Raw genomic sequence first — 22,674 nt, forward strand, 5'->3', positions numbered from 1 at the left:
TATATATATATATATATATTGTATATATATATATATATTTATATATATATATATATCTCAAACCAACACAGCAAGGGGGTAACGGCTCAACAATCAATTTTTTTTATCCAAACAACAAAACATTACAGCAAATGTCAATTAAATGTCAACACGCGCACACACACACATACACAAGTCTTGCTGGTGCACTCCAAAACCAAAAAACATAAAATGTAAAATAATTTGACCTTGTCTGGGAATATTTGTGGCATTGTTGAACACTCTGGGAGTTTCGAAAAGACAAACAAGCAGTGGTTTCACAAAGTCACCACTAGCGTTAATAGAAACTAGCAGTGTGAGGCGATCCTTCATCGGCTTGTGTCACGGTAGTGCCTTCTCCTTCAAAAGGTCCGCTTTGGCATCTTTTTCAGTCTCATCACAATTAAAAACTTGTTGTGATAAATTCCTCGAACTGAAGGGGCCGCAAGCAGAGGCTAAGTAGCTCAAATGCGAGCTCAGTTGCTTTCTAAAGCTATACAGCAAGACTGGGAGAGTTTGGACACATTGCAAATGTCTTTCGTCACGCAAAGTGATCTCTAAGACAGGCTCACACGGCTCTGACTGGTGCAAGGTACGATAATCGTGGGAATAAACTTTTCGGAATGGCCGCGCCGGTGTGTACAAGATGTAAACAGGATGTGACGTAGAGGACCCTGCCTCTTCAAAATGGCCGTTCCCCCGTGTAGAAGAAGTGATGTCATAAAAAAGGAATGAATGAATGAGACATGGTCCACACACCGAGGCATATTTGTAATTGTTCCTTAACCGAAAAGAACCACAGAGCACTTGGCTGAGGAAACTGAGAATGCCAAATAAATAACGCTAGACCCTCTTGCTAAAGCATCGTTACTTTTTTAGGTTTGAATGGCCGTCAGCTTATAAATTGCTTATTCTTCTTTTTTCCTCCTCAGGCAGAAGCAGCCCTATGGAATAGCACTGGCTACCAAAAACATGCCAGTTGCCATACGCAAGAGAAGTTGGGAGGATCATGTGACTCACCCCTCAGGATTACAGTACAGCTACGATGATCTGGATCTGATCTGTGGCCATGGCCTTGACAACCAGGGACTTTGGAGGGTTTCAGGGGCCTCCAAACAGGGTCGCTGGACAAGGTGTGCCTCCCTTCCGGAAGGCTGCCACCAACTCTTTGTCGATGAGCTCGCCCATGTTACAGATAGCAACATCAAAGAAAAGAAGATAGTTTGTGGCCCTCGCAAATATATGCTCGTGCCTCACGTCGACCACCTGAAAACCGCCAACTGTCGTGACCCAGAAGAGTTTGGCAGCATCTCACAGAGTGACAGAAGTCCTGCTCTTACTTTTTCTGCAACTGACAACAGCGGCCACTGTGAGGAAACTGAAATTGTCACAGAGAGCGAAGATAATGTCTTTAAAGATCCACATATCTCTCGTGATAAGCAACAATGCATCTCTATATCTTCAAACAATGGGCCCCCACTATTGCAGTCTGCTGCTGGACAGCCTGGCAAACTTCCAAATCCTCACCAAACAAAGGAGGGTCATACAGATAGTTACAGCAGACCTCCTGAAATCTCTGAGGCCACACTGACGCCAGGCTCGGCTGCTCCACAAGAACCTCAGCTTGACCTCCCAGATGTTGAGGACACAATTTCCATGCCTGGCCATGCTGGTACGAAGAAAACCTTGGAGAGTCTTCTTGTGATGTCACTGGATAACAAAGTTATGACTGCATTGGGAGAAGGAAAATGTGACAACGGAACAATTGAAACCTGGACCACAGATTCAGCTGACACACTGAGTGGATTAAGTAACCCAGGAACCCAAAATGAAAAATCAGGACCTGAGCACCCTTCCAGAGACATTCAAGAAGCCAAGCAGGACTGCGTCGGAGCACTGGATCAGGCCCCTTGTTGTGAAATGTCTTTCCAGACACTGTTGGAGCAGCGTGATGCCGAAAAGTTAGCCATCAAAAAAGCCAGAGGGGACGAAAGTAGACCAGAAGAAAGCTGCGGAAAATCAGCAGATGTCAGGCTGGGGCCGATCACATCATCTGATATTTGTGCCAAAGTTGAGTGTTGCTCAATCAACAGTGAAGCGCCATGTGAGGAGAGAGAAGACATCACCAGTCAGTGTGGAATGACATCTGCAGCTCAGCCAAACAAGGACATGGACACCAGCTGTGCTGCAAGTGATCAGTTAGAAAATAGTTCTTCATCCTTGGACACGATCCCAGAGGTCAGCCAGGCTGAGGCAGGCGGACGCCAAGCGCTTGCTCCGATCACCAAAACCATTCCCTCCCACAAGGATGATGACCGTACAGTGACTGGACAACACCCCCAAAACCTGCTCTCGCTTCCAGCAGAGGTCAACAATGAGCTCTCGCTGGGAGAACTGCATGGCATGGGTTGCCTCAGTGAGTCACCTGGCCCGCTTGGTCAGAGCCAACGCCGTGTACAAATGGCCGCCGTGGCTAGAACGGAGCAGACGGACGGTGGCGTGCAGAAGGGTAATCCCAGCGACACATGCCCTGCCAGTCCAGCTGTAGGTGGGATGTGCGAGTCTGCAGCTCACAAGACTGAAGACGTGGTTAAAGTGCGCATGAAGAAGGTAAGGATGGCATTTTTTTTTTATAGCTGTTGAAACAGTTTGTTTTTAGTTGTAGCTGTAATTTGTGATCAAGTCTCCACATAGCCAGTGAATCATTTTAGTCCCAAACTTTGGCGTACTTCTCGGAAAATAATGACTTCACTCTCACATGCTTACAGATTTGTTGGGGGGGGGGGGGGGGGGGCGGGGGGGGGGGTTGATCTGCGCAATGTTTTAGTCCCTCTCAACAGGTCATTGCACAACAAAAGGTCTTATAAGTGTGTGGCGACTATGAATGTATGAGGTTTGAACTTCTGGCCAGGGTGAAAGGTTTGAGCCTGGGACATAATTGTACGCTGGGCTATTTACACTCTGTGGTCCAATTCAAGTGCCAAAGATGGATTCTGACTCGATGGTACAAAGCCAAGGCCCCAGGACTGTCACAGAATTCATTTGTTCGGAATGCCGACAACAAAATTAATTATTTACACCCACACACACGCACGCATCTGCGGTCCCCTCTGAGGTTATTCATTGTTCCCATTGGGTTGAGTTTTTTCTTGCCCTGATGTGGGATCTGAGCCGAGGATGTCGTTGTGGCTTGTGAAGCCCTTTGAGACACTTGTGATTAAGGGCTGTATAAGTCAACTTTGATTGATTGATTGATTGATTGATTGACATATCGACTATTAAAATGAATAGAAAACTCCCATGCGGCCATATTCCTTACTTAACACCTGACGTCTCGCAGGCCAAATTGAAGACGCCGGCAGGCTGCACATGTAGTTTGGACCCCCCAGTTTTAGACCATAACCATATTGTGGATATATGCCTGTAGATGTTGTCATTCATCCAGGTCTTCGTATTCTCAGGGCATTGAATCCATCGCAACTGCACTGTTTAGGTTCTCTTAGACTTCGCCTCCGATCCGAGGTGGACTCGAGCTGTCCTATTTATTTTAAGTCTGAGAGCAAGAACTGAGGAAGCCTGCTCGAAGGAGAGGCACAACGTCTTCTAGGACAATTTGAACAGTACTAATCCATTCACTATATTGTCGATAGTTTGGGTCCCAGGTTAGTTGACAGCAGATGTTGGAGGAGAAGTGAGGTCCACTCTGGACTGATCGCCAGTTAGTCACAGTACACGTATAAACAAAATAATCAGTGTCAATTTCAAGTCTTCAGACCCCAACATGCATGTTTGTAGAATAAACGGAGATAAAACACCCAAGCGCCGGTACAACATGCCCACAATGATTTTAGTCAGACAATCAAAAGCTGTACTTTTTAGGGATTTGCTAGTTAATGAAAATTCCTCCATTATTACGCATGACTAGTTAGAGGTTGTTGTTTTTTTTCTTCAAAATAGCATAACGGTCGTTATTACTACCTCCGCCAAGGTTTTCATCCGTGCGGGTTTGTTTGTATGTAATTTCCTGTCGACAGCAATATTAGATATTCTTCCAGGGATGCCCCAGCTTTGAGTTTTGATGAGAACTTTTACATTGAAAACATTGTATCAGACATCGGGGGCGGTACCTCTGGATTGGCAGACCGGGGTGGTGGTTCCTCTCTTTAAGAAGGGGAACCGGAGGGTGTGTTCTAACTATCGTGGGATCACACTCCTCAGCCTTCCCGGTAAGGTCTATTCAGGTGTGCTGGAGAGGAGGCTACGCCGGATAGTCGAACCTCGGATTCAGGAGGAACAGTATGGTTTTCGTCCTGGTCGTGGAACTGTGGACCAGCTCTATACTCTCGGCAGGGTCCTTGAGGGTGCATGGGAGTTTGCCCAACCAGTCTACATGTGTTTTGTGGACTTGGAGAAGGCATTCGACCGTGTCCCTCGGGAAGTCCTGTGGGGAGTGCTCAGAGAGTATGGAGTATCGGACTGTCTGATTGTGGCGGTCCGCTCCCTGTATGATCAGTGCCAGAGTTTGGTCCGCATTGCCGGCAGTAAGTCGGACACGTTTCCAGTGAGGGTTGGACTCTGCCAAGGCTGCCCTTTGTCACCGATTCTGTTCATAACTTTTATGGACAGAATTTCTAGGCGCAGTCAAGGCGTTGACGGGATCTGGTTTGGTGGCTGCAGGATTAGGTCTCTGCTTTTTGCAGATGATGTGGTCCTGATGGCTTCATCTGGCCAGGATCTTCAGCTCTCGCTGGATCGGTTCGCAGCTGAGTGTGAAGTGACTGGGATGAGAATCAGCACCTCCAAGTCCGAATCCATGGTTCTCACCCGGAAAAGGGTGGAGTGCCATCTCCGGGTTGCGGAGGAGACCCTGCCCCAAGTGGAGGAGTTCAAGTACCTCGGAGTCTTGTTCACGAGTGAGGGAAGAGTGGATTGTGAGATCGACAGGCGGATCGGTGCGGCGTCTTCAGTAATGCGGACGCTGTATCGATCCGTTGTGGTGAAGAAGGAGCTGAGCCGGAAGGCAAAGCTCTCAATTTACCGGTCGATCTACGTTCCCATCCTCACCTATGGTCATGAGCTTTGGGTTATGACCGAAAGGACAAGATCACGGGTACAAGCGGCCGAAATGAGTTTCCTCCGCCGGGTGGCGGGGGCTCTCCCTTAGAGATAGGGTGAGAAGCTCTGCCATCCGGGGGGAGCTCAAAGTAAAGCCGCTGCTCCTCCACATGGAGAGGAACCAGATGAGGTGGTTCGGGCATCTGGTCAGGATGCCACCCGAACGCCTCCCTAGGGAGGTGTTTAGGGCACGTCCGACCGGTAGGAGGCCACGGGGAAGACCCAGGACACGTTGGGAAGACTATGTCTCCCGGCTGGCCTGGGAACGCCTCGGGATCCCCCGGGAGGAGCTGGACGAAGTGGCTGGGGAGAGGGAAGTCTAGGCTTCCCTGCTTAGGCTGCTGCCCCCGCGACCCGACCTCGGATAAGCGGAAGAAGATGGATGGATGGATGGATGGAACATTGTATCAAAATCACACAAAAAAATTGTATTATTTTTTGCTAATTTGTGTAAGAAGTGACTGATAAAAATGCATACTAAAGTTGATTGGAATGCAATTTGCCCAACTAAAATGTTGAACTGTCAAAGAAGGTTTCAGATATGATCCAGAAGTGCATTTTGGCAGCAATTTTACATGGAAAACTGTTGAAGATGTCTTTGTGGAATCTCTCAGGATCCGCTTGTCATTTGTTTTGCTGACGGGTAGAATCTCATCCAAGGATGTTCTACATCTTGATAACGAGCTGGCCTCCTCTCAGCAAACAAGATAGCTTGTTCATTCAATCTTTTTTCAGGTGAAAAATGAGTTACTCATGAGAATAATTATGTTGTCATCGTAATTGTTGCAATTATCCAAAGGTTTGCATAATTCCTCTGTCTCAACGACATGTTGAGCTATGATCCATGCAGAACCTCAAAATGGCCTGCATTATTCTGCTTAATACGTCACTGGGATGGAAACAGGGGTTCAGAATGTTCAGAGAGATGCTCTTTTTATTATATGTACATAATATTTTTACTATTTTACAGTAGAACTTCGATTTGCGGATTGACCACATTTTTTGTACTACAGAGCACACCGGGTTATAAGTTGCACAGCACAAAACGTTTGGTGGACAAAGTGAGACAAGGAAGGAGTGGCATAGAACACGTCTTTCTGTGGCAGCGTCGGAGAAAGTTGGACGTGTACACAAACTACGGTGCATTCATGAACCGCCGAAATTAGTGGGACAAAATGGCGCTGGCCAAATACTCTCTTCAGTGAAGCATGTTGAATATAAAGTGTGGGCTTTCTAACAATTGTGTCATGTTTGTCCTCCTACAGAAAACATACTAAAATAGCAAATATCTTTTTTCATTTTCTTGCAACAACCCTGTTTTTTGCTAGTCAGTGAGGGATTCATGCGAACACTGACGGTGCTTGACATGGCACTTGTGTCACTTCCTGAAAGAATGTCCGCCCGGTAATTACCCACATTTCATTGCATCGTCATTGGATTCTGCATAGAATTTCTGGCACTTTTCTTTGATTGCCACTGAGGCTGACGTCAGTCCTTGAGCTGCCAGGAAGGAGATCTCACACTGTTGAAGTCCCGGGCTGCATTCATGTCCTGCGGCCCAGCACTTTGGATCATTATTTTCACCTCAATGTGCTCCTGGAGTTCTAAAAGAGGTGTGCAGCCATAAAACTGAAAGGTAATTGTTTGACCCGTAGGACTTTTAGCACTTTTCACCGAGAGCTTGGAGCATCTCGTAATAAGAGAATGTTTTCCAAGTCAATTCAAGATGTTGTTAAATTGATGATGATGTCCCACGAGGCTCATGGATGGATCCAATTAGTCAAATGAAAGCATGTGCTGTGCGTAATGCCTGCACATTCACTTGATATTGGCCTTTCTTACTCTGTTTATTTGTTTTAGCAACAAGGTCTTAGGGCCAATCTGGCTCAACGGGCGTTTATCTGAACGCAGGCCACTTGGCCAGAAAAGTGCTCTTTCTCTCCCGGTTTCTGTCCGCCTCCATTGCTCTCCTCATTTCTCAAGGAAGCGCTCATCTTTGTGCTAGTTGTCAAACTTCTTTCACCACCTCAGAAAACACTTGGCTCTCCAAGTACCACCGTAATGACCGTCAATACAGCAGCGTAGTAGGCCTAAGTATTCATTAAAAACAAGGCAGAGGTTCTATTTAACAGGTCTTTGGCTGCTGTAACATCACACACAATTTGAACAGTAACACTGTGTTTAAATATTGGAAAATTAAACCCTTTATACATATGTATATATATATGTATATATATATTAGGGCTGCAACAACTAATCGATTAAATCGATTAAAATCGATTATAAAAAAAGTTGCCGATTAATTTAGTCATCGATTCGTTGGATCTATGCTATGCGCATGCGCAGAGGCTTTTTTAAAAAAAAATTTTTATTTTTTTTTATTTTTTTTAAAATAAATCTTTATTTATAAACTGCAACGTTTACAAACAGCTGAGAAACAATAATCAAAATAAGTATGGTGCCAGTATGCTGTTTTTTTTCAATAAAATACTGGAAAGGATAGAAATGTAGTTTGTCTCTTTTATCCGATTATTAATCGATTAATCGAAGTAATAATCGACAGATTAATCGATTACCAAATTAATCGTTAGTTGCAGCCCTAATATATATATATATATATATATATATATATATATATATATATATATATATATATATATATATATATATATATATATATATATATAATGTGTGTATGTTTATGTGTATATATGTAAATATTAGGGCTGTGAATCTTTGGGTGTCCCACAATTCGATTCAATATCGATTCTTGGGGTCGCGATTCGATTCAAAATCGATTTTTTTCAATTCAACGCGATTCTCGATTCAAAAACGATATTTTCCCGATTGAAAAGGATTGTCTATTCATGGAATACATAGATTTAATAATATATATTATATTTATATATATATATATATATATATATATATATATATACATATATATATATATATATATATATATATATATATATATATATATATATATATATATATATATATATATATATATATATATATATATATATATATATATATATATATATAATGTGTACACAGATACATAGCCTTTACATATATGTGTACATATTATATTAATATAGTGGATAGATAATAATAATAATTAATATAATTGGACATTAAGAGTATGTGAAAGTTGGACTCCTACTTTGTTTAGGACCTTCTTAAAGTTTTGTAATCAATCAGAAATATTACGCAGCTAAAAGTGTGGCGAGAGTGTTTAGCATTGTTCCCATCATGCATTGCATGGGATTTAAGTGGGTGTAATTGTAAATCATGTGTTGTGCTTGGACATTTTTTAATAATATCCACAAAGTTTAGCAAACGGGTTGTATTATGTGTGACCATGTGTGTTGACTTTTTGTGGTTGCGCCATGAGTGGGAATGGTTGTTTGGATTGGGTCATATGTAAAAATGCTGTGCTGTGTAATGTACATTTCAAAGTGCAATATTAACCTGAATTACTCACGTTGTCCAGGAGATGGTGGCAAACTTGCAGCCGTTATAGCGTCAGATAGTTGATGGAGGCCAGACTCCGTCACCAGTGTGATGATGGCGGGCCAAACTGAGCACGGGCCATAGTTTGGACACGCCTCCTTTACACTAAGAGCACCAGTGACGTGGAACTCTTCTCAATTCACACTTTATAAAAAATAAAAAAAATGCAACGCCACCTTTCAGGTGTCGGTTAGAAAAATCATAAAGCAAAGACAAGGAGAGTCTAGTGTGGGAAGTGTCCTGCTTCAAACAACAGGAAGTGGCCAGGAATGTACCAACCTGGGAGAAAAGGAGCACCCAAACCAGCACTAGTCCTAGTTCTCATAAAACTACACATTCTTCTTGTTGCCAGCCAGATGTTTGTCCATTGAGAGAGACAAGATGTCATTGTTTCACCACCACACAACCTTCATTGTGACCCAGAGGCACAACATGGACATGTGACCCAGAGGTACAACATGGACATGTGACCCACAGGCACAACATGGACATGTGACCCACAGGCACAACATGGACTTGTGACCCACAGGCACAACATGGACATGTGACCCAGAGGCACAACATGGACATGTGACCCACAGGCACAACATGGACTTGTGACCCAGAGGCACAACATGGACTTGTGACCCACAGGCACAACATGGACATGTGACCCAGAGGCACAACATAGACGTGTGACCCAGAGGCACAACATGGACATGTGACCCAGAGGCACAACATGGACGTGTGACCCAGAGGTACAACATGGACGTGTGACCCAGAGGCACGACATGGACGTGTGACCCAGAGGCACGACATGGACGTGTGACCCAGAGGCACAACATGGACGTGTGACCTAGAGGCACAACATGGACTTGTGACCTAGAGGCACAACATGGACATGTGACCCAGAGGCACGACATGGACGTGTGACCCAGAGGTACAACATGGACGTGTGACCCAGAGGCACGACATGGATTTGTGACCTAGAGGCACAACATGGACATGTGACCCAGAGGCACGACATGGACATGTGACCCAGAGGCACAACATGGACATGTGACCTAGAGGCACAACATGGACATGTGACCCAGAGGCACAACATGGACATGTGACCCAGAGGCACGACATGGACGTGTGACCTAGAGGCACAACATGGACATGTGACCTAGAGGCACAACATGGACTTGTGACCCAGAGGCACAACATGGACTTGTGACCCACAGGCACAACATGGACGTGTGACCAAGAGGCACAACATGGACTTGTGACCCACAGGCACAACATGGACATGTGACCCAGAGGCACAACATAGATGTGTGACCCAGAGGCACGACATGGACATGTGACCCACAGGCACAACATGGACGTGTGACCCAGAGGCACAACATAGACGTGTGACCCAGAGGCACGACATGGACATGTGACCCACAGGCACAACATGGACATGTGACCCAGAGGCACAACATAGACGTGTGACCCACAGGCACAACATGGACGTGTGACCCAGAGGTACAACATGGACGTGTGACCCAGAGGCACGACATGGACGTGTGACCCAGAGGCACAACATGGACATGAGACCTAGAGGCACAACATGGACTTGTGACCTAGAGGCACAACATGGACGTGTGACCCAGAGGCACAACATGGACTTGTGACCTAGAGGCACAACATGGACGTATGACCCAGAGGCACAACATGGACATGTGACCCAGAGGTACAACATGGACGTGTGACCCAGAGGCACAACATGGAAATGTGACCTAGAGGCACAACATGGACGTGTGACCTAGAGGCACAACATGGACATGTGACCCAGAGGCACAACATGGACATGTGACCCAGAGGCACAACATGGACGTGTGACCTAGAGGCACAACATGGACATGTGACCCAGAGGCACAACATGGACATGTGACCCAGAGGTACAACATGTCTTTTTAAGTGTTCTTATAAAATTGTGACTTTTGTTGAGTAAAAATACGACTCTTTTCATAAAATTGCCAAAATGTTAAGCTTTTCTTGTAAAATTGCGACTCTTATTTAGTAAAATTCCAACTTTTATCCTCATATTGTAAAATGTTGACTTGCGTTGAGTAAAATTACGACTTTTATTATAATACTAGAGGTAGGCATTTTTCAGAGGTCTCGAGAAGGTAACAAATACAAGAGTGTGTGTGTGTGAGTGTGGTGTGTGTGTGTGTGTGTGTGTGTGTGTGTGTGTGTGTGTGTGTGTGTGTGTGTGTGTGTGTGTGTGTGTGTGTGTGTGTGTGTGTCTTCTCAGACAGTTGGTCACAGCCAGAGAGGAAGGGCCCTCAGAGGGAAATGAGAGGAAGGGCCAATCAGAGGGAAATGAGAGGAAGGGCCCTCAGAGGGAAATGAGAGGAAGGGCCCTCAGAGGGAAATGAGAGGAAGGGCCAATCAGAGGGAAATGAGAGGAAGGGCCCTCAGAGGGAAATGAGAGGAAGGGCCCTCAGAGGGAAATGAGAGGAAGGGCCAATCAGAGGGAAATGAGAGGAAGGGCCCTCAGAGGGAAATGAGAGGAAGGGCCCTCAGAGGGAAATGAGAGGAAGGGCCCTCAGAGGGTAATGAGAGGAAGGGCCCTCAGAGGGTAATGAGAGTAAGGGCCCTCAGAGGGAAATGAGAGGAAGGGCCCTCAGAGGGAAATGAGAGGAAGGGCCCTCAGAGGGTAATGAGAGTAAGGGCCCTCAGAGGGTAATGAGAGTAAGGGCCCTCAGAGGGAAATGAGAGGAAGGGCCCTCAGAGGGAAATGAGAGGAAGGGCCCTCAGAGGGAAATGAGAGGAAGGGCCCTCAGAGGGAAATGAGAGGAAGGGCCCTCAGAGGGAAATGAGAGTAAGGGCCCTCAGAGGGAAATGAGAGGAAGGGCCCTCAGAGGGAAATGAGAGGAAGGGCCAATCAGAGGGAAATGAGAGGAAGGGCCCTCAGAGGGAAATGAGAGGAAGGGCCAATCAGAGGGAAATGAGAGGAAGGGCCCTCAGAGGGAAATGAGAGGAAGGGCCCTCAGAGGGAAATGAGAGGAAGGGCCCTCAGAGGGAAATGAGAGTAAGGGCCCTCAGAGGGAAATGAGAGGAAGGGCCCTCAGAGGGAAATGAGAGGAAGGGCCCTCAGAGGGTAATGAGAGTAAGGGCCCTCAGAGGGTAATGAGAGTAAGGGCCCTCAGAGGGAAATGAGAGGAAGGGCCCTCAGAGGGAAATGAGAGGAAGGGCCCTCAGAGGGAAATGAGAGGAAGGGCCCTCAGAGGGAAATGAGAGGAAGGGCCCTCAGAGGGAAATGAGAGGAAGGGCCCTCAGAGGGAAATGAGAGTAAGGGCCCTCAGAGGGTAATGAGAGGAAGGGCCCTCAGAGGGAAATGAGAGGAAGGGCCCTCAGAGGGAAATGAGAGTAAGGGCCCTCAGAGGGAAATGAGAGGAAGGGCCCTCAGAGGGAAATGAGAGGAAGGGCCCTCAGAGGGAAATGAGAGTAAGGGCCCTCAGAGGGTAATGAGAGGAAGGGCCCTCAGAGGGAAATGAGAGGAAGGGCCCTCAGAGGGAAATGAGAGTAAGGGCCCTCAGAGGGAAATGAGAGGAAGGGCCCTCAGAGGGAAATGAGAGGAAGGGCCCTCAGAGGGAAATGAGAGTAAGGGCCCTCAGAGGGTAATGAGAGGAAGGGCCCTCAGAGGGAAATGAGAGGAAGGGCCCTCAGAGGGAAATGAGAGTAAGGGCCCTCAGAGGGAAATGAGAGGAAGGGCCCTCAGAGGGAAATGAGAGTAAGGGCCCTCAGAGGGAAATGAGAGGAAGGGCCCTCAGAGGGAAATGAGAGGAAGGGCCCTCAGAGGGAAATGAGAGTAAGGGCCCTCAGAGGGTAATGAGAGGAAGGGCCCTCAGAGGGAAATGAGAGTAAGGGCCCTCAGAGGGAAATGAGAGGAAGGGCCCTCAGAGGGAAATGAGAGTAAGGGCCCTCAGAGGGAAATGAGAGGAAGGGCCCTCAGAGGGAAATGAGAGGAAGGGCCCTCAGAGGGAAATGAGAGTAAGGGCCCTCAGAGGGTAATGAGAGGAAGGGCCCTCAGAGGGAAATGAAAGCTTGTCTGACTTGTTCAACAAAGACTTTTTGTCATCTTGGAGAAGATGAGAGTTTGTGCAAGAGTCTTACTGCAGGTTGGCCAGCAGGGGGCAGCAGGACACTATTGATCAGTTCTTACATGGAAACTAAGATCAATGAACTTGATTCCTAGTCAAAGTGTTGACTTCTTTGTGCTGACTAGTAAGTCTTTATTTATGTAGCAATACTTGACATGTGGATGATTCCTTCATATATTCAAAGTCTTACAAAATGATTCCAACTTTTCATTTGTGCGTAGCTCATCATTGGAACCTGATTGTTTTATTAATATATTTGGAACTTATGCACTTGCTATATTGTTCATGTATGCATGGACTCCCAGACAGATGCACTAACATGCTACATCCCCAGCAGGGCCGTCAAACCTGAGGGCCACATCACAGTCATGGCGGCCCTCGAAGGGATGCTAATAATAATAATAATATATGATTTGTGTTGAACTATTATGTGTATTCGTCATATGCTGTAAAAAAAAAATACATCTGTAGCTTTTACAGCAAAAACTGATGACTCAGTCACCAGAATTTTACTGTAAAATACACTTTTTTTCTTCTTTTTTTTTTACAGCATTTTTTACAGTAAATGTAAAAACAGTACCACTGTATTTTATGGGGGAAAAACTGGTTGCAATTTCCAGTGTTTCTGACCACATATTACTGGAAATGGAAAAACAGTAACACTTTTTTATTTCATTCTATTTTATTTCGTCATGAAAAAAATGTGGCACCATTTTTTCGTTCACAATCCACCGTAACTGTGGATTTTACAGTAAAACTGGCAGCTCAGTGGATTTTTACCACAAAACAGTGCTACTTTTTTCAATTTACAGTAATATACTGTAAAAAAATATATATATATACATTTTTTTTGTTATTATAAAATTTTTTACAGTTCACAATTTAAAGGACAACTTTCTTTGAAATCATAAGTCAAACTTATATTTACAGTATTTATTTTTATTTAGACAAAAAAAATAGCTTGGAAAGTATGATAATATAATATTTGTTGCAATATTACATCATATTAAAGAAGGTGACTTCTTTTCCCAGCGGGACCACGCTCGCCTGGACTCTATGGTGCTGCTCATGATGAAGCTGGACCAGCTGGACCAGGAAATTGACAACGCCCTCAGCCTCAACTCTTACCTTGATGGAAGCTCCGCCCACCGTCCACCACCACAACAGGTACAACGCTGCATTCTCATCGGACCGCCCACGGCTTCCATGACTTACCTGCAAGAGTGTTTACATGACTTACCTGTGGAAGAGTGTTTACATGACTTACCTGCATGAGAGTGTGTTTACATGACTTACCTGCATGAGAGAGTGTTTACATGACTTACCTGAATGAGAGTGTGTTTACATGACTTACCTGTGCAAGAGTGTTTACATGACTTACCTGCATGAGAGAGTGTTTACATGACTTACCTGTACGAGAGTGTGTTTACATGACTTACCTGTGCAAGAGTGTTTACATGACTTACCTGTGCGAGAGTGTTTACATGACTTACCTGAATGAGAGTGTGTTTACATGACTTACCTGAATGAGAGTGTGTTTACATGACTTACCTGTGCAAGAGTGTTTACATGACTTACCTGCATGAGAGAGTGTTTACATGACTTACCTGTACGAGAGTGTGTTTACATGACTTACCTGTGCAAGAGTGTTTACATGACTTACCTGTGCGAGAGTGTTTACATGACTTACCTGTGCGAGAGTGTTTACATGACTTACCTGTGTGAGAGTGTGTTTACATGACTTACCTGTGCAAGAGTGTTTACATGACTTACCTGTGCAAGAGAGTGTGTGTAGACAGGGTAATGAGGTATATTATGGGATGCAGGACCTTGACTTGAGGTGTGCGCCGGCGTCACCGTGCCTGCAAGGCCCTGCTGCCCCGTCATTCGTTGCCATGACGACCCTGGGAGCGAAACCAAAGACTGCGGTAAGTGAGGCACCTTTTTAGGTTGAAAAAGGTTCCTTGCAGTTCTTCTCAGACTTTCTCCACCAAGGAGCAACATTAAAATACAGTAGGCCTAAGTATTCATTAAAAACAAGGCAGAGGGTTTTATTTAACAAGCATATTTAATATTCTCGGCCACTGTAAGGTTAAACACAGTTTGAACAGTAACACTGTGTTTGAAAGTGGAATAAAGTGATTATTTGGGTGTAGCACCGACTAGATGGAGCCTGTGTAGCATGAATGACTTATAAAAGTGTGCGGCTTGTTTACGATTTTTTTCTCCGATAACAGCCATACTAAATAGTTTAAATTGTTTGTGCTCCGGTGCCATCTTATGGACGAGTTGGCTCACTGCAGGTGTCCTTCCATCTAAATGTGGGCGTGGTCAAAAAGAGCAGCTGATGTGTAGCACTTGCAGATTAGCCACACAGACAATTAGCCTCCTCCACACATTGGCACCAACAAAAGGGGTCACGGGGGTCTCAGAGGTGAACGCCAGGGAAGAGGGGGGGTCACGGGGGGGTGCGTGTCATGTGACCCTCAAATCCTTTCACTGGCTCACTTAATGACTTTGTCAACAGTGTTTTGTCCAAAAGCAAAGTCATCACACCACATTTTGCTCTTCTTTGAATGGAGGAGGATGAACAAGTGAGTCTAGTCAGCTGTGTTGCAATGTCACTTAGTCTTGTTAGGGGTCAAACTTCTTAACTCAGGGGCCACATTTATATATATATATACATACATCTATATATATATATATATATATATATATATATATATATATATATATATATATATATATATATATATATATATATATATATATATATATATGTATATGTATTAGGGCTGCAACAACTGATTGATTAAATCGATTAAAATTGATTATAAAAATAGTTGCCGATTAATTTAGTCATCGATTCGTTGGATCTATGCTATGCGCATGCGCAGAAGCTTCTTTTTTTTTTAAATAAACCTTTTTTTATAAACTGCAACATGTACAAACAGCTGAGAAACAATAATCAAAATAAGTATGGTGCCAGTATGCTGTTTTTTTTCAATAAAATACTGGAAAGGATAGAAATGTACTTTGTCTCTTTTATCCGATTATTAATTGATTAATCGAAGCAATAATCGACAGATTAATTGATTATCAAATTAATCGTTAGTTGCAGCCCTAATATGTATATATATGTATATGTATATATATACACACATATATTTATGTATGTATATATATATATGTATATATATATATATATATACATACATATATGTATATAAAAGTGTGAATATATATATATATATATATACATACATAAATATATGTGTATATATATATATATATATATATATATATATATATATATATATATATATATATATATATATATATATATATATACATATATGTATATAAAAGTGTGAATATATATATACATATATATATATATACATACATAAATATATGTGTATATATATATATATATATATATATATATATATATATATATATATATATATATATATATATATATATATATATACACATATATTTACATACAGTATATATATGTGTATATATATATATATATATATATATATATATATATATATATATATATATATATATATATATATGTGTATACAAATATACATATTTAAAATTGTATTTTTTGTTTATTTCTTGTCTTCCACTTCTTTTTTCTTCTTCTTTTTTCTATCCCTTCCTGTTCCGTGTGGCCAACACACTAAATATAAATGTGTCCCAAACATTTGATAAATTCAAGTAGAAACAAGGCAATGCCACACTTCTGTTGTGAAGCACACCTGTGCAGCAAACATGTATCTGGGCGTCCACATCTACAATCTCTCATGTCTCGGATCAGATGGACAGGATTTAAAAAAAAAAAAAGGAGTTTCTGTTGGGAAAAAAAACATTTCCTTTATCGCATTCCAGCATTATCTACTGCTTTGCTTTGCACGCGACAAAGATTGAAATGGCAGGCGACACGTCTTCTCCAACTAGTTTCCTACAGTGTTTGCATGTCCTTGTGCAAGCGCTTCCTTTGCCAGGGTCAGTCACTCAGCCTGGGTCACATGACTTTCACTGATCCTCATTGGAGGCTTTTTACAGCGGCGGGAGATTGATGGACTTGGTCAAGAAGATTGGCACTTAAAGGGAAACTTCGGTTTTTTTCAACCTGGGCCCTGTTTTCATAATTTTTTCTGTATATGTGAGTGCTGGATAAAACATTTTTTGAGGTCGCGCCAGTATTGAGCAGGGCAGGCAGCCTCCAGCCCAGCTAACGCTCGTACACAGGGCAACTGGCTCTCGTCAAAATTCGGCCTATAAACATGCATTTTTTTCACACTGACAGGCTCAGATAGTTACAATGAGTGTCCGACAACATACTAGAAAGGAGAAATTAACGTATGTCTCTACCTTTAGCTGGAGATCGCTGTGTGTTGTGAGCTGTGTCCAAATCTCACCACGCTACAAATCTCGTTCCGAAATCTCGCGATAACTCGCGACAAAACACCGGTGGAAAATTTCATCCACGTCGTCCACATCAGGCAAAAATTCAGCCATGACAGACAAACAAACAAACTTTTCTATAAAACTAAAATAACAGTCTTCGGTAATCCAACAGAAAATCACTTCAGTCATCTCTCTTCACCTCAGTCAGGTAACTGTTTTTCCACCGGTGTTTTGTCGCGAGTTATCGCGAGATTTCGGAACGAGATTTGTAGCGTGGTGAGATTTGGACACAGCTCACAACAAACAGCGATCTCCAGCTAAAGGTAGAGACATACGTTAATTTCTCCTTTCTAGTATGTTGTCGGACACTCATTGTAACTATCTGAGCCTGTCAGTGTGAAAAAAATGCATGTTTATAGGCCGAATTTTGACGAGAGCCAGTTGCCCTGTGTACGAGCGTTAGCTGGGCTGGAGGCTGCCTGCCCTGCTCAATACTGGCGCGACCTCAAAAAATGTTTTATCCAGCACTCACATATACAGAAAAAATTATGAAAACAGGGCCCAGGTTGAAAAAAACCGAAGTTTCCCTTTAAGTCCATTGTTGTCCCTTAAACCCATTGTTGGATTGTCACTTTAGTTCATTGTTGGATTGTCACTTTAGTTCATTGTTGGATTGTCACTTTAGTTCATTGTTGGATTGTCACTTTAGTTCATGGTTGCTGCTCAGTCTTTTCAGGGCTAAAGTGAGGCCACGCCCACTTCTTCTTGGGAGCCAGACCATGCAAATCCTTAACATGATGTCAACAAAGTAGAATTGTCTCACATCAACTTATATATATCAATATGATATTAATACATAAGCATATATTAATAAATGTACAAATACAAATGTAATATACAAATAAATAGATAATTTGTATAAATAAACTCGTATTTGTAAATATATTTTTGACATTTGAAAATATATACAAATAAAATGTATAAATATAAAAGTGTGACATACAAATAAATCAAGAATTTGTATAAATAAATGTATTTGTAAATATATTTTTGAGATTTGAAAATATATACAAATAAAATGTATAAATATAAAAGTGTGACGTACAAATAAATCAAGAATTTGTATAAATAAACGTGTATCTGTAAATATATTTTTGAGATTTGAATATAAATATGCCTGATTTTGTGTTGAATTTGCACATGTGGATCGCTTTTTGGCTTTTGTGTCGATGAGACATTCCTCCCACAAAGCAGATGCAGAAATAAATGTGACCTACACACTCCCCTGAACAACCAGCAGAGGGCACTGCAGCCAGAGTGGTCTGGGTCACAGAGTATTATATGCATTATATGCAAAATGCCCGGAGTTCTCGGCACAAAAACAATCCACGTCTTTACAGAGAGAACGCACAAGGGGCCTGAGCTAGCTAACGTTAGTGTTGTAGTAGCTAATGCTAATTTATCCAGTTAATTTGAAAGACCGTGCTAGCTGCTTATTTTATTGTATCAATGCCGTTTAATGACCTTGTCCCGATGTAGATACCGATCTCTTATCAGTGCAATGTGTGGCTCTGGCTGCAGTGCCCTCTGCTGGTTGTTCAGGGGATTTATTTCTGCATCTGGTTTGTGGGAGGAATGTCTCATTGACACAAAAGCCAAAAAGCAATACACATATGCAAATTCAAAACAAATAGAAAAAAAAATCAAGCATATTTATATTCAAATCTCAAAAATATATTTACAAATACACGTTTATTTATACAAACTCTTGATTTATTTGTATGTCACATTTTTATATTTATACATTTTATTTGTATATGTTTTCAAATCTCAAAAATAAATTTAAAAATACACATTTATTTATACAAATTATTAATTTATTTGTATATCACATTTGTGTTTGCATTTGTATATTTATTAATATATGCATATGTAATAATATCATATTGATATATATAAGTGTAAATGTGAGACAATTCTACTTCCATAACAAAGGGCAGACTTTGGAACATTCTTTCAATGGATGTATTTCTATAAAAAAAAGTACAACTTGACATCTTAGACCGAAAATCTAAAAGTATTTTTTACAAATACCTTCCTTTTAAGCATGCCTTGACATTTGTCCTAGCAAGAACATTTTACGAGTTTTAGTTGAAGAGAAACTGCACTTTTTGGGAACTGTGCCTATCATTCACAAGCCCTATGTAAGACAAGAACCAATGTTTTATGTATTTATGCATTCTAATTCTCTATTGCGCCAATAAAGTCCTCTAAAACATCCGAAAACTGCCACCAATATTCCATTTACGTGTCATAACCTGAATATTAACCAAGTATTAGCCATATTGTTATTATAAGTGCTAACGCAGACAACTGTTTTTAGCAACCAGCTTACGCTGCTATATTGACACATTGAGCTGCTGCATCGCCTCAGAGCACTTTACATTGGCTCCATTGTTAGCTGACTTTTGCTAGCATTTATTTACGAGTTAGAATGCATAAAATAAAGAAAAACATGCGTTCTTGTCTTGCATGAGGATTGTGAATGATAAAAAATGTCAGAAAATATTTCCAAACACGAGGTGGCGGTAACTCTGAAGGTTTTTACAAAATATTCTTGGCTCTAAATCTAAGCCTGAACTCCTGTTGGCACCTCAGACTAAGTATTTTGGGCCAGACTCTTCTGGGGAAGAAGTAAGTTTGTGTGTATATGATGATTTATGCTGTGGTCCATAGGTGAATCTGCATTCCTCCCGTCCCACAAAGGGAAAACTGGTATTTGCGTTCCTGTACTGTCCCCCCTCGCCCCCCACTGGCGTGGAGCATAATAACGCTTGCGTGCGATTATACCCAGCACATTCCTGCCCTGCTCTGTCTTTTATCTGACCCTGATCAGATCGCTGGTGGGTTTTTTTTTGGACGAGTGAACGTTCGCTCGAAGTGAGCGCATCATCACAGCCTTCCCATCGTAAAACTGCCACCTAATGTTAGTCTTTGGAAAACATTCCTGAATCCAACTTGTGGCTTGTCTCTGGCAGGTAAATGTTTTATTCTTAGTGTGCAAGCGCTATTTGTTGACTTGACTGTATATATATATTAGGGATGTCCGATAATGGCTTTTTGCCCATATCCGATATGCCAATATTGTCCAACTCTTTAATTACGATACCTATATCAACCGATACCGATATATACAGTCGTGGAATTAACACATTATTATGCATAATTTGGACAACCAGGTATGGTGAAGATAAGGTACTTTTTAAAAAAATGAATAGAATAAAATAAGATAAATAAATTAAAAACATTTTCTTGAATAAAAAAGAAAGTAAAACAATATAAAAACAGTTACATAAAACTAGTAATTAATGAAAATTGGTCAAATGAACTGTTAAAGGTTAGTACTATTAGTGGAGCAGCAGCACGCACAATCATGTGTGCTTACGGACTGTATCCCTTGCAGACTGTATTGATATATATTGATATATAATGTAGGAACCAGAATATAAAGACTATAAAAATGGGAGCCATTACCTCCCTGCTTGGCACTCAGCATCAAGGCTTGGAATTGGGGGTTAAATCACCAAAAATGATTCCCGGGCGCGGCTATGCTGCTGCCCACTGCTCCCCTCACCTCCCAGGGGGTGATCAAGGGGATGGGTCAAATGCAGAGGACAAATTTCACCACACCTAGTGTTTGTGTGACAATCATTGGTACTTTAACTTTAACTTAACTTAATAACAGAAAGAAACAACCCTTTTGTGTGAATGAGTGTAAATGGGGTGGGTTGGTATCTTGTGTTTTTTATGTGGATTTAATAAAAAAAACTAAAATTAAAAAAAAACGATACTGATAATAAAAAAAAACGATACCGATAATTTCCGATATTACATTTTAACGCATTTATCGGCCGGTAATATCGGCAGACCGATATTATCGGACATCTCTAATATATATATATATATATATATATATATATATATATATATATATATATATATATATATATATATATATATATATATATATATGTGACCTGTGCTGGCAAAATGAGTCACAATGAGGACATTTTAAAAACTGAGTTATTGTTACTTACACATTCTCCATCTAAAGACCTTCAAAATGATATATGGTTTGTTGGAATCGGACAGAAAATGACCGAGTTACATCCGATTGAAGTCGACCAAGTTTGAGGGTCCGTTTTGAGAAAAACCAGCTTAAAGTTTACTGATCCAGAACAGAATGTTCCGAAACAAAATCCATAGCAACCATACCTTAAAAGTCCTTGTAGCAACACCAAAATTGGTACAATTAAAGTCAAATCCCATATCTAAAGGAAAAATCTATATTCAACTCTATTGAAAACAGTTATGTACAAAAATGTCAACACTGTTATGTCACAGTTTTTTTGTTCACTGGTCAGTTTGTCAGCTGGTCAGCTGTCCGTAATATTCCTGACCAGCAGCACTAAGAAGATTCGCCGACTGCAGTGAATTTAGCGCACTTGCAACCGCCTGTGTACCCTCTCCACCTTCCAAATCCATTACGGAATGTAAAACACTCTAACTTATCCACATAAGTTAGACTGTTTTTTAGCCTCACAGTGACCCTTAGCAACAAGCCAGATTTGTTTACGTCGGGACAGGTTTAAAAACTCGAATTATATTGGTTCAGAATGGCGTCATCGGGAATTCCATGCTCATTTTTAGAAAGTACGTAAACTTGGCGCCACAATGATAGCAAATATGGCTAGGAGGATTCCCCCTTATTGCCGCCAGTGAGCGTTGAAAACACTTCATTTTCTCAAGGAATTTTAACACAAAGGACTCATTTCTGAAGACATACCTCGTACAAAACCTTCAAATAAAGGTGATTTAAGATGTTTTCTTGCTATTTCGATGATTGGGATCGCTGGATTGTGGCTTTATGGACTCATTTTTGTGAAAATCTCAATTTCAACCAAGATAAATTTTTTTCACTTATTTGCCTGTTGCTCAAAATTAGCCTGTGCGCATTCCGACTCATTTTGCCAGCACGGGTCACATATATATATATATATATATATATATATATATATATATATATATATATATATATATATATATATATATATATATATATATATATATATATATATATATATATATATATATATATATATATACAAACCCCGTTTCCATATGAGTTGGGAAATGGTGTTAGATGTAAATATAAACGGAATACAATGATTTGCAAATCCTTTTCAAGCCATATTCAGTTGAATATGCTACAAAGACAACATATTTCATGTTCAAACTCATAAACTTTTTTTTTTTTGCAAATAATCATTAACTTTAGAATTTGATGTCAGCAACACGTGACAAAGAAGTTGTGAAAGGTGGCAATAAATACTGATAAAGTTGAGGAATGCTCATCAAAGACTTATTTGGAACATCCCACAGGTGAACAGGCTAATTGGGAACAGGTGGGTGCCAT

General features: G+C 41.6%; 1 protein-coding gene across 3 annotated transcripts in view; it reads left to right on the plus strand.

Annotated features, from left to right (window-relative positions):
- Window positions 1-22,674, plus strand: part of dlc1 (DLC1 Rho GTPase activating protein) — a 176,947-nt gene that overhangs the window by 7,821 nt on the left and 146,452 nt on the right. For all 3 annotated transcript variants that reach the window (XR_009821806.1, XM_062026258.1, XM_062026259.1), the window contains 3 exons: window positions 951-2,628; window positions 13,803-13,937; window positions 14,597-14,698. Coding sequence is in view for 2 of the 3 variants with exons in the window: in XM_062026258.1 (XP_061882242.1) it covers window positions 991-2,628; window positions 13,803-13,937; window positions 14,597-14,698 (1,875 nt within the window). In the remaining variant the exon portion in view is untranslated. The remainder of the gene's footprint in view (window positions 1-950; window positions 2,629-13,802; window positions 13,938-14,596; window positions 14,699-22,674) is intronic.

The sequence above is a fragment of the Entelurus aequoreus genome, linkage group LG18 (assembly GCF_033978785.1).
Source record: "Entelurus aequoreus isolate RoL-2023_Sb linkage group LG18, RoL_Eaeq_v1.1, whole genome shotgun sequence".
Taxonomy (NCBI): domain Eukaryota; kingdom Metazoa; phylum Chordata; class Actinopteri; order Syngnathiformes; family Syngnathidae; genus Entelurus; species Entelurus aequoreus.